This window comes from Chiloscyllium plagiosum, unplaced genomic scaffold (genome assembly GCF_037043375.1).
Source record: "Chiloscyllium plagiosum isolate Xiang-an unplaced genomic scaffold, Cpla_swu_hap1 HiC_scaffold_9, whole genome shotgun sequence".
Classification (NCBI taxonomy): Eukaryota; Metazoa; Chordata; class Chondrichthyes; order Orectolobiformes; family Hemiscylliidae; genus Chiloscyllium; species Chiloscyllium plagiosum.
Window position 1 is genome coordinate 33,902,873 of NW_028270147.1, and position 13,001 is coordinate 33,915,873.

At 39.4% G+C, this 13,001-nt stretch overlaps 1 protein-coding gene across 1 annotated transcript in view; it reads right to left on the bottom strand.

Moving 5' to 3' along the window:
* The window catches only part of dhcr24 (24-dehydrocholesterol reductase), a 47,927-nt gene that overhangs the window by 22,349 nt on the left and 12,577 nt on the right, over positions 1-13,001 (bottom strand). The window contains exons 2-5 of the mRNA XM_043698996.2: positions 12,447-12,602; positions 7,840-7,945; positions 5,718-5,836; positions 3,189-3,452 (exon numbers count right to left, since the gene is read on the bottom strand). Of these exons, the coding sequence (XP_043554931.1) occupies positions 3,189-3,452; positions 5,718-5,836; positions 7,840-7,945; positions 12,447-12,602 (645 nt within the window). The remainder of the gene's footprint in view (positions 1-3,188; positions 3,453-5,717; positions 5,837-7,839; positions 7,946-12,446; positions 12,603-13,001) is intronic.

The following is a 13,001-nucleotide window of genomic DNA, read 5'->3' on the forward strand; positions in this document are numbered from 1 at the left end:
GTAGGCTACTGCAGAAAATACGGAGATATGGCATTGAGGGTGAGTTGGAGGTTTGGATTAGGAATTGGCTGGATGGAAGAAGACAGAGGGTAGTCGTTGATGGCAAAGTTTCTTCATGGAGTGCCGTCACTAGCGGTGTTCCGCAAGGATCTGTTTTGGGACCATTGCTGTTTGTCATTTTTATAAATGACCTGGAAGAGGGGTTAGAAGGTTGGGTGAGCAAGTTTGCGGATGATACGAAAGTCGGAGGAGTTGTTGACAGTGAGGAAGGATGTGGCAGGTTACAGCAGGATATAGAGAAGCTGCAGAGCTGGGCAGAAAGGTGGCAAATGGAATTCAATGTAGCTAAGTGTGAGGTGATTCACTTTGGGAAGAATAACAAAAAGATGGGGTACTGGGCTAATGGTCGGATACTTGGTAGTGTGGATGAGCAGAGGGATCTTGGTGTCCATGTACACAGATCTCTGAAAGTTGCCACCCAGGTAAATAGTGCGGTGAGGAAGGCATATGGCGTACTGGCTTTTATTGGTAGAGGAATTGAGTTCCGGAGTCCTGAGGTCATGATGCAGTTGTATAAGACTCTGGTGCGGCCGCATCTGGAATATTGTGTGCAGTTTTGGTCGCCATACTATAGGAAGGATGTGGAGGCACTGGAACGGGTGCAGAGGAGGTTTACCAGGATGTTGCCTGGTATGGAAGGAAGATCATATGAGGAAAGACTGAGACACTTGGGGCTGTTTTCATTAGAGAAAAGAAGGTTTCGGGGTGACTTGATTGAGGTGTACAAGATGATTAGGGGGTTAGATAGGGTTGACAGTGTGAACCTTTTCCCGCGTATGGAGTCGGGTATTACAAGGGGGCATAGCTTTAAATTAAGGGGGGGTAGATATAGGACTGAAGTTAGGGGTAGGTTCTTCACTCAGCGAGTCGTAAGTTCATGGAATGCCCTGCCAGTAGCAGTGGTGGACTCTCACTCTTTATGGGCATTTAAGCAGGCATTGGATAGATATATGGAGGATAGTGGGTTAGTATAGGTTAGGTGGGCTTGGATCGGCGCAACATCGAGGGCCAAAGGGCCTGTACTGCGCTGTATTCTTCTATGTTCTATGTTCTAAGTATTTGAGATCTAAATCTGAACTGAAACTGCCTCTTAAATGGCTAAAGCACAGGGACATTTTGTTGTTTTCTTGCTGTTCCAGATTTTTGAAATACTTTTCCTAGTAGCCAAGTATTAATTTGTTAAAGGAAAATAATTTTTGAATAACCTGAATGAGGTACCCCTAGGGTTTGATTTGAGGACCACTGATTGTTGATTATAATTGAGTGAATTGTTTAGGGAGTACAATTTAGAAGTTTGTGGATTGTATAAAACTTGATAATGTCATAAACAGTGAACAGAGTAACAGACTTCAAGATGACGGAGAATGTTGAAATAGACAGACACAATTTAGTGTAGCTAAATGTGTGACTAACTTCATACTGATATCCACCTTGGCAAGGAAATAATGAGACAGGAAATGCAAAGATATTTTCAGCAACTAAAATCGTCTCTAGAGTTTCTCTATGCAGAGGTAAAGCACGCTTTGGACCATCACACAACTTTCCACAACCTGATTCAACTGAATCAATCAACTCCCCAGTCATGAGCAAAGTGAAAAAGTTAACAACAGTGAAGAGGAGGTCTGTACACTTTTGGTCAGTGGCCTTCCTATGGATGTTACACGTACGTTTTACCTTCTCTTTCAATCATTCAAGGGATATGGAGGTTCACCGATCAAGCTAACATCAAAACAGCCAGTTGGCTTTGATACATTTAACAACAGAGCGGGAGCAGAAGCAGCAAAGAATGCTGCGTTCACCTAGCCTGCTGCTGCACTGCATACTCAGATGCGCTGGTATCCTCCATCTGAAGCATCTCTTCAAGGATGGAAGTCTCGCTAGTTTTGTTATCTATTTATCTGCCCTTATCCAAGAATTCAGATATCTTCGTGGAGTGATATAGGAAGACAAACTCAATTTTGTTTTCAGGGTTGGACTTTATTGAAGGAGATTTTGGAGAACGGGCTCATTTCCACTCAACTTGGAGGGTGTGGAGTGGTCATTACGTACTGTGGATTTAAAACTTTATTGGTGAACTTTTTTTTCCACATGGGAGGATTCTGCAAATTCTATTTACTGCACAGACTAGTAATTCTTGTTGCTATAATAACTGCATGTTGTGTGTCAATAACTTGCTTAAGTACTGGCAGTAAGATTCTTATGAAGAAGGTGGTAGTCCCATCTAGGTAGTTATCACGGAATGATAAAAAGGGAGGAATGTAACATTAAAAGATTAAATTAATATTAAAGAGTTAAACTGCACTGACTGAACATTCTAGGAATGACATTCATTCAAGAATGTGGATGGCTCCATTCCAGTTAAACAGTCATTTGCTACTATTCCCCCTACAATTATCAAATTAAACTATCATTCAATCTCTTTCTTCAGAAATGCTTTCTAGCCATCCCCTGAAGCTAGGTTTATCATATCTACATTGTCTTCGGGAATCACAGAGTCAGGAAATCGTCTGCATAACGATTCCCCAAGATTAGGGCATTTACATGCACATGATCTCAGAGGATGATCTCATCCTACCATTATACCTGGAGTAATGTGACTGTGAGGGAATGGCTGTGGATTGTCTTGAGTGGCATGTGTCTATGGGGGAGTGGCCAGAGTATCTGAAAGCATTACCGACTGACCTGTGTAAAGAGGATGTGTTTTCTTTGTTCAGACCCTCACTTTGAATCAACTTCACACACCTGCAAAGAGGGTCAAACAGGGTCACCCAGCTTGTAGAAGCTTTAATAAATTTTAACTGTTGGTAGAAGTTGGTGTGTATGAATTACATCTTGTGTAAGAAACCTCAGGAAAAGAACCTAACCCCCTCATTGATATTGTCGATGCTGTGATTGAAGTCATGGAGGCAATAATCAGAAACTGCTGAATAAATATCGTTAAAAATATATCTGACTTTTGTTTTCATGAATACCTAATTGCCCAACTCAGAACAGAATGTTGACTTAATATGGAAAGATGGTTAAAAAGGAAGGAAAATATTCAAAACACACTCTATACTTTAATCTAAATAAAAGCTAGATGGGTTGTATAGTCACCTTTCTTTGGTTTCTCTGTTAGCCCAATTTACCTTATCTGGTTCAGCCAGATCAGTCAACACTCCAGTCATGACCACAGCTTCATCCAGTGAATACAAAAGGCCCTCCACAAAATGATTTTCTTTGTTCTGGGATTCTCTACTGAATGTTTCACAGATTTTCTTCAGGCCCTGCACTGGCTGATACTGCAGGCGTACATACTTCTTAGCAGGAATGATCTTGATCTCTGCTGCAACAAGAAATCCGAGAGTACCACATGACCAAGGCACAGCATAAAATAAGTCTGGATTATCTTTCTGAGGACGAGAGAGAAAGTATTGTTTTAGTACAGTAGTCAGAGATGTTTCAGAAAGATTAGCATCCTCATTTTTTAACACATCTCCAAAGTTAACTCAAACTTAAACCATTGAACAATCTATTTCACAAAAATATTCAAGTTCTGTACCACCAAATAATTTTATAGACATTTAGCCTCCTCAAAGTTATACAGATTCCGGTAGTGTTGAGAGACGGAATTTCACCTCAATCTCTACTGAACATAGTAATCACTCTAAACGTAGCGCCTAGTACAACAAGGGAAGTCAAAGAGTGCCTGTTCTTCAACAGCTAGTAACCGCAGAGATACTGGAAAAAATACCTGCTGTTGGGACTCAAATGAAATTGAAATGATGGGTGATTTAGTGCAAGCACCATGTAATAGTGCTGTAATACACCATCTGTACTACACCAGGGTCCCCAAAAACACAACATTGTAGCAATCATTAAAAAAAATTTTAAAAACAAATTGCAGATGCATTTGCATTTAGATAGCCATTGAGAAATGCTCCCAAATATTGAAATCACTACACATTCAATAAAGTTAGAAATAGCAGTAGAGGAGCATGTACCCTCAAATTTGCTCCACCATTCAAGAGGGTCATGACTGATCTTCAAACTCAATTCCAAATTCCTGTCCATTTCCTTATACCCTGAGGTGACCAAAAATCTGACCCTCTTTATTCTGAGGTACAAAATTGTCTTGAATCTGGAATTTTTCTCAGCAGTAAGGCCAAGTAGAGATTTGGTACAATGTTCAAAATCATGAAGGATTTTGCTAGGAATATATATGGACAATCTGTCTCCAGTGGCAGAACGATCAGTAAACAAACAGTGCAATTTAAAGATAAAGGGCAAAAAAGAAAGAGGCATTTGTGCACAGTGACTCATTATGATTTGAAATGGACTGTTGATATGGTAGTTAAAACAGGTTGAATAGTAATCTTTAAAAGGATTTTGGAGAAACAATTAAAAGGTGAAAAATTCACAGGAGAAAAATCAAGGGTATATGATTAATTTGATAGCTGAAAAGCCAAATGGTCTCCTTCTATGTTGCATTATTTGACAATTTTATGTCAGAAAATTTATATAAACAACATCTGGACTTTGACAAATTGACCCAATTTGCTTTTGGTTAAGAAACGAAAGCTAGCCAGGGCATCAGAAGAATTCCTTTCTCTTTGAGTTGAAGCACAGGATCTTTAATAACCACTTAAACCACCATGACAGATGAGCTTGATTTAATTATATTCAAACAATATAGTAGAATAGTATAAGAAACATTATTCGAGTCAGTCGATCTGAATTTTATGTGCCCCGCTGGGTGCGATTGTGGCAGACATACACACACAAAGTAGGTTGGGTTATTGGCTCACCACCTTCACGCTCATTCCCATGATATACCATGTGGACAGTGCTGAGATCAACAGACCATCCCTATATTTAAATGAATAATTATGGATAATTTTTAGGCATATTTGCCTGGTGATAATATACTGCTGAGACATAAAACGTCTGGAGTGGGCAGTTGGAAGGAATGGCTAGTCCATTTTATTATGACCTAGATGAGAAAAGATGGGAAGGAGGCCAGCAGACCCCGCCAACATGTCATCTTGCTTTCTTTCTGCAATGCCTCCTTGAGGAAATCCAAACCCTGAGTTTCTCTCTGGCTCTAAACTTCCTCCTGTTCTAAAATCAAGGACCTCTGGTGCAGCCATGATTTTTTTTGAGCTTCTTCCTGCAGAGCCAGCCGTGCCCACTACTGAGCATCAGCTCTGACAATGATGGAGCTGCCAGTCAGTCAATCAGATTGCTTGGCAGCTTCTCAGGACAGGACCTCTGCCCACTGAGCAAGTAAAGTGCCACTCTTAAACAACCTACAGTGTGTCATGACTATTGGTCAGACTTTTGGGACAGTTTGGCTTCTGACTGACCTTCATTCTGGGGGAGTGTGGTGGTTGAGGAAAATCAAACCCAATGGACTCTAAATTAAAAGTGCATGATGTTGATAACTGATACAATAATTGAAAAACAAAAAGGTCAATTCCTAACGAAGATATCTTTCAGGGCCTTTGTTTTAAAAATAGTGAAACAGAAGAAAAATGAATGAGAAAGAAAAAGGGTTTGCACTACTAATGAACAACAACCGCTTTCAATTTCAGTTGCCATCAAAATAGACTTCAAAAAATAACTTAGAAAAATTGTTATACCTGGACAGGAAAGTAAAAAATGCTGTCACTTCATACCTCTGTACATCTAATGAAGCTCCCATCAGCTAGGACCAATTCATAAGCTACACAGATGTTTTGGAATAAACCATAAATATGGGACGAAGACTCAATACCAGTTCCCATGATGAGGCCACCTGAAAACAGATACTTGTTTAGAGACTCAATCTTATAAAGTTCAGGAGGTATTTTAAAACACCAACAAGACCAATTACACAAACAACTGGTGAAATGCATCAACTATATTGAGTAGCTACTGCAATATGTAAGAAATTGAATTGAACCAATGGTGTTTGAAGCAACAATCAATTCATTCATGCTAATTTTTGATCACTGATGGTTTGTAACATGTTATCAAGTGCTAATAATTGTTTTAGGAATAAGGCCTTTAATCATCAAATTCACACTGATGAAGGAGTGCCTATATACTAAATGAAGGTGAAGATGGTTTCAGGACCAACCGACTCCATACCCTCACCAATGGGAAATTGACCAGTCAGCTTCTTAGTGAATCATGAGCCTCTAGAGTGAAGTACCACCTCATCAGAAGTTACTAACCAGAGGATGGCAGCTTCTGGATCAGAGAGGTCATTGTTGGAGACCCAGCAGATACAAATGCAAAAAAGGTACTGTTTTCTTTTGGGTGTTGCAGAAATGGATGTCATGGTAGGAGGGGTTCAGAGGCGAGGGCAAGGGGCAGTTACTTTACCCAATTGAACTAGCGGTGAGTTGAGGTCTTTAAGTATCCATCAATTTACCATAAGGGCTTTACCTGGCAGCAAGTCAAAAAGGTCCCCAATGGACTTTTACACTTGCACTTAACTGCTGAAATGGTGATTTTTACACCCTTCACCTACATGTAGAGGATAGTTGTACCATTTGTAAGAATGTAACAGTTAACACAGGGATCCAACAAGCAGTGCAATAACTCAATTAAGTCAGCAGCTTTATGTATTATCATTAAACAAGGAAGGAGAATCCAAATGGCTGACATCTCACTATCTTTCGAAGAGTTTACATGATTTGAAAAAGATCTAGAAATGAAGAGCTCTCAAAATGTTTTTTTAAAGTAATTCTTAGAATACTTTTGAAGTTCCCCTTTAACTCAGGATTAAAAAAAAGTCTGTCTACACGGTGTGATAAATATTTTAAAGGCTTATATTAACCCTAATCCAGTCATGACAGGAACAGTGTGGATGGACATGATTGAGTGGTGTAAGGTGGAATTGGGAATCGTATTGCATTTCCATCTTACAACATTATTCCTCACCAACCTGGCACAGGAAGGGCATCTGAACAAATTAGCTGCTGGTCTCTTTTTCATGGAAAGTTCACAGGCCAATAACATCAGTGGTTTTCATCAGTAACTCCATATGAACTTAAATGAACAGAAGGCTCACAGGATGTCAGCACAACAGCAGAACCTGTTGGGACATGGCAGAATGGCTAGGGGCCAAAAGTCGTAGCAATAGGAATACACCCTAAGGCCATGCAAAGTATACCTGGGGCATCTCAACCTTGGTCTTCTCTTTCATCCCCATACTGGCATCTTCACTTAGAACTAACTTCATGCAGGAATGCACTCCCATTTATTCCTAGTATTATTCACAGCTTCCATCTCCAGTTCTGCCTTTGTCTCTACAGATGTTACACCTGCAGGTGTAATCTGTACTTGCCCATCAGGCAGGTATATTATATCTGCAATGTAGACATCGTGCATTGTACTTGGGAGAAAATGGCCAGTATTTCAGGAAGGGACAGTATATATATTAATAAGTGTACAGCCCAGATGTGACAAACACCACAGACCCAACTCAACCTGTAAGAGATTTTCTCGGGCTCACCAACATAAATCATTGATGTATTAATTCAATTTGTGGGGAGTAAAGACTTAAGGCAAAATATGCTCTAACCACATAACTAGACAGTGCACATATTTAACTACAACTAGGTCCACATTTTAATAACTACAATTTCAACAAGAATACAAAAATAAGCTGATTATTCATTAGCAGATCGCAACTGAAAAACGTACTTGGCAAGCCAGTCCTTGAAAGCCGCAAGTACCAAACAGTAAAGCTTTCACAATGGGCAAATTCACAATCATTATCAATATTATTTTGACTTGGAAACTACACACCCACGGTGAGATCATCCAACTCTGGAACCACTGGAAGAGTCCAGCCAATTGAATTCAGAAGTGCTGTCACCTGACCCATGTTAACCAATGGTTCCACACGGACAACCTGCAAAAGAAATACCAGTGAAAACAGCATTTGCTTTCTTTCAAACAATTCACAGGTGAAATAAATAATAGTTCATTAACAAGAGCAATTTTATGCCTAAGTTGATGCCCAGGCAATTAAAAAGAAAAAGGAAATTGGGTAATTTGAAATTCACTCAGCTGATTGACCAACAGTATTCTACTCTTTCTTTCCCTTTTCCCATTGTTGATGGGAAAAATCTGTGTGGACGCTGGTTTCCCCCTTCAGGGACTGTGCAACTTCTGACCATGAATCTTATTGTTAAATAATGCACTTTATGCCCACGCCCATGCCAATGCATTATTTCTATGCAGTGGCTCAAGACACTATCTTGCATTAGATAGAACACTTTAAATTAAAGTTAATGTGTTCACACTTAAGAACTGATAGGTTAAAATAAACCTGACTGTGTTACAAATTTCAATAAATATAGCTAATATCTGGCTCAAAAGCTGCTGTTTATCGCTGCAGCTAAGGCATAGACATCCTTATGTAAGGAGATTAAAACTGTACGTGGTAATCCAAGTGAAGGGGCTTGGTTTAGTTCAGTTGGCTGGATGACTGGTTTACAATACAGAGTGATGCCAGCAGTGTAGATTCAATTCCCACGCTAGCTGGGGTTACTACAAAAGACTCTCCTTAACCTCTCCCCTCACCGGAGGCATTGTGACCTTCAGATTAAACCACTACTAGTGTGTGTGTGTCTCTCTCTCTCTAATGACAAAGCAACCCTATGGGTCTGGTAGTACTGTGATATCTGTACCTTTAGATAATTGCAGAAAACCTTATTAACTTTTATATTTAGTCTCTTAAAAACTCCATAAAAGCTAAAACACAATTTTTTTCATCCCACAGCTTCTTGTCCCTGTAACGTTAGCTTCCTGAACACAAACATTGACTTGTTTAAAAAAAATCCTGTTTTCATTCTTCCAGCCAAGGTGGAGAAGTTCATGCTTCCAAATTCGATGATCGATCTGTCATCTTTCGCCTCATTTAGCCAGTCTATATCCCTTTGTTGCCTCTTTACATCTTTTTCACACCAACCTTTGCACAGTCAGCCTAGATATATTACATTTGGTCCCTTTCATCCAAGTAAATAGCAGAGGTCAAAGCATTATTCCTTGTGCACTCCCCTAGTGTGCTTTGCCATGCCTAAAATCATCTATTTACTTCTACTCCATCTGCGAACCATTCCTCAGCCTGTACCAGTATATTGTGGGCGGCACGGTGGCACAGTGGTTAGCACTGTTGCCTCACAGCGCCAGAGACCCGGGTTCAATTCCCGCCTCAGGCGACTGACTGTGTGGAGTTTGCACGTTCTCCCCATGTCTGCGTGGGTTTCCTCCGGGTGCTCCGGTTTCCTCCCACAGTCCAAAGATGTGCAGGTCAGGTGAATTGGCCATGCTAAACTGCCCGCAGTGTTAAGTAAAGGGGTAAATGTAGGGGAATGGGTGGGTTACGCTTCGGCGGGTCGGTGTGGACTTGTTGGGCCGAAGGGCTTGTTTCCACACTGTAAGTAATCTAATCTAATCTAATCTAATCTGAAAAACATGAATCCTAATCTCAGATTTCTGTGACCTTATGTAACAAACTTCTTAATGAGTGTATTTTGAAAACCTAAATATACATCCACTGGCTCCCAACAACCTGCAGGTGACACTGTTCAACTTGAATAGATTGGTCAAACACTATTCCTATTTATAAAATCAAAACAGAACACCATGATTACTAGGAAAGCAACCTGTTACCACCAAGTCATTGCACATATGGCTATTTCATAACATCATCATGGATAGAGGATGGGATAACTAATCAGTTAGGATAAAAGGGACATTTTTAGGATGGCACCTGAAACTAACGGAGTGCCAAAATGATCAGTGTGGAGGACACCATTATTTACAGTGTACATTGTTGACAGATGATGAAAGTGAATATACTATTACCAGATTTGAGAATCACACAAAAATGGAGGAGAAAGACAAGTAGTGAGAATGACAGAGTCTACAGAAGAATATAGACAGGAGTTAAGTGGGAAAAATTTGGCCCGTGGAACATAATGTCGGAAAATGTTAGATTATACACTTTGGCAGGAAGAATGAAAGAGCTGAATATTATTTAAATGCAGAAAGGCAGCAGAAAACTGCAACACCAGAGGTATTTGGGAGTCCTTATGCATGAATCTCAAAAAAACTTGCATCCATGTTCAGCAGATAATCAGGACGGAAAATGGATTGTTGGCCTTTATTTCAAAGGGAATGGGTATAAAAATATGTAGGTCTTGTTAAAACTATACAAGGCACAAGAAAGACCATACGTTGAAAACCGTGAACGGTTTTGGTCCCCTTATCGAAAGAAATAAGTAACTGTATTAGATGTAATCCAGAGAAGGTTCGCTTAGTTGATTCCAGTTATGGAGGGATTTTGTTATGAACAGCTTTTAAGTAAATCGGGATTATATTCATTGGAATTTAGAATAATGAGATGATACATAATAGAACCATAACAGAAGATTCTCAGGGGGCTTGACAGGATAGATGCAGAGAAGTTGTTTCTCTTTGTGGATGAGGGCCTAATCTCAGGGTAAGGGGTAGAGTGACCCATTTAAAATAGAAATGAGGCTGACTTTTTTTTCCTGTCAGAGGTTAGTGCATCTGTGGAATTCTTTACCGCAGAGGGCTGTCAAGACTGAGTTGTTAAGTATATTCGAGGAAGAGACAGACACTTTTGTTTTAATGGTCAGGGAATCAAAGGTTACAGGGATAAAGCAGGAATGTGAAATTGAGGAGGCTCAAATCAGCCATGATCTCAGTGAAGGGCAGAGAAGAAATGATGGAACAAATGGCCTACTTCTGCTCCTATATTTTATAGCTTTATCTTACAACTGGCATCAGACTGACTAGTTCCTTCCTTTCTCTCTCCCTCAACTGTTAAACAGCAGGATTATATTTACTTCCTTCCAATCCACAGAAGCCATTCCAGGATCTAGGGATCTCTGGAAGATCAAAACTAATCCATCCATTATCTTTGCAGTCACCTTTTTAAAAACCCCGTAGAACATGGGCCATTATACCAAGGGGATTTTTCAGCCAAATCTTTTGGGATCAGAAGAAGCAGGAGATTACAGAACAATAAGGTTTATAGGGATTCAGCTCCCAATTTGCTAAGATTATTAAAATACAATCACTTATGGGGTAGGTCAATATCAAGTCTGCATTTTACACAAAGTAAATCTCCAAATTAGTTAAAAACCATAATTCAGCTTCACAAATCAGTTGTCATTCCATTTTAGGATCTACAAAATTTTACTCAACTTTAAAAAAAATTTAAAATGTTAAAAAACAGGTAAGGGTGTTGATGACTGAATCATAGTAGCACTCCTAATACGAACTTTAGAATCAATTTAGCAAATCTTCTCTGGATTGCCTCCAATACTGTTATGTATTTCCTTAGATAACTGTTCACATTATTCAGGGTATGGTCTTACTAGTGCCTTGCATACTTTTAACAAGGCCTAAAGTAGTTAATTTTGTTTTTGTAGCATTTTCAACACCATTTTTTTGTGAAAACTAACACTTTTGTATTTATTTCTTCTCAAAATCCTCAAATGATACTTGCAAATATCTGCTAATGCCATTCTAAACTGCTGTCTAGAGAGATAACCTTAAATTTTTCTGTTAGTCCATTAGGAAACACACGACTTGTACCCTACATTTCTCTCTAGCAATTTAGTTCCAATGAGAAATGTTGGGCTGAAGAAAAGTTAAAGCCATTTCAAACCGACCTTATCTTACATTATGGTGGTTTAGTACTCAACTTTTTTTTTTAGATTAGATTACTTAGTGTGGAAACAGGCCCTTCGGCCCAACAAGTCCACACCGCCCCGCCGAAGCGCAACCCACCCAGACCCCTACATTTATCCCTTACCTAACACTACAGGCAATTTAGCATGGCCAATTCACCTGACCTGCACATCTTTGGACTATGGGAGGAAACCGGAGCACCCGGAGGAAAACCCACGCAGACATGGGGAGACTCCACACAGTCAGTCGCCTGAGGCGGGAATTGAACCCGGGTCTCTGGCGCTGCGAGGCAGCAGTGCTAACCACTGTGCCACCGTGCGTTAACTTTTTTAATAGTTAACGCTTACTAATTCACATTTTTTCTCGAGCAAAATAGACAAGATAGTGAGCCAATCACATGCTTACTCATAAGCAAACTGCCCAGAAAATATGGTCAAGTGACAAAACACAAGGGTACATGCAGCTAGAACTTGCTAAGCATGCAAACTTAAAATGGCCACAAAGTATAAATTTTCTCAATTGTAAAAGTTTAAGAACTTTAAACCTCAGGCAAGAGTGTTGCTGACAGAATCATAATAACACTACTACTATGAACGTTAAAACCCAATTCAGTAAATCGGCTTAACTGAAACAGGGTTGTTTAGATTTTTATATTTTGTTTTATTGTCACAAGGTCAAGCTACCTGTTGCTCAGTGTCCACCTCCAAAATGTCCATCAAGTTTATCATGATATTTTTGTGTGTCTTCTTATATTTGCCAACCCGAAGCGATACAGTCAGCCAACCTGGCCGGCCAGTACACATGTATGTTTTACTTCCTTCATTTTTCCATTCGCGTACCTATTTAAAGAGACAGAACTATGTCAGCAAATTGCAGTCTTCATTTCAACAAGGAACAAGTCAAATTTAATTCATATGGTAGAAATAGAGCTCATCAAATTATTACTTGAAATTATACTTTTAGAATAAGCTCAGCATTCTACAATTGTTGAAAATCTACATTATGTCCATCACTTATCATTAAACTCAAACACAATCATTATGGCTGAATTAGTTGCACTGAAGCTCTTTTAAGAACTCAGATGATTATCCTGAGATCAAAATTGCCAAATCATTACTGAACATCACGATCAGTTATAATTAACTGGTTCGCAAATAAGAAATTGATGGAGGTCAAAATGATTTTAAATATACCTAGCAAATATTTTGGACCAATTTATTTTCTGATCATATACAGCC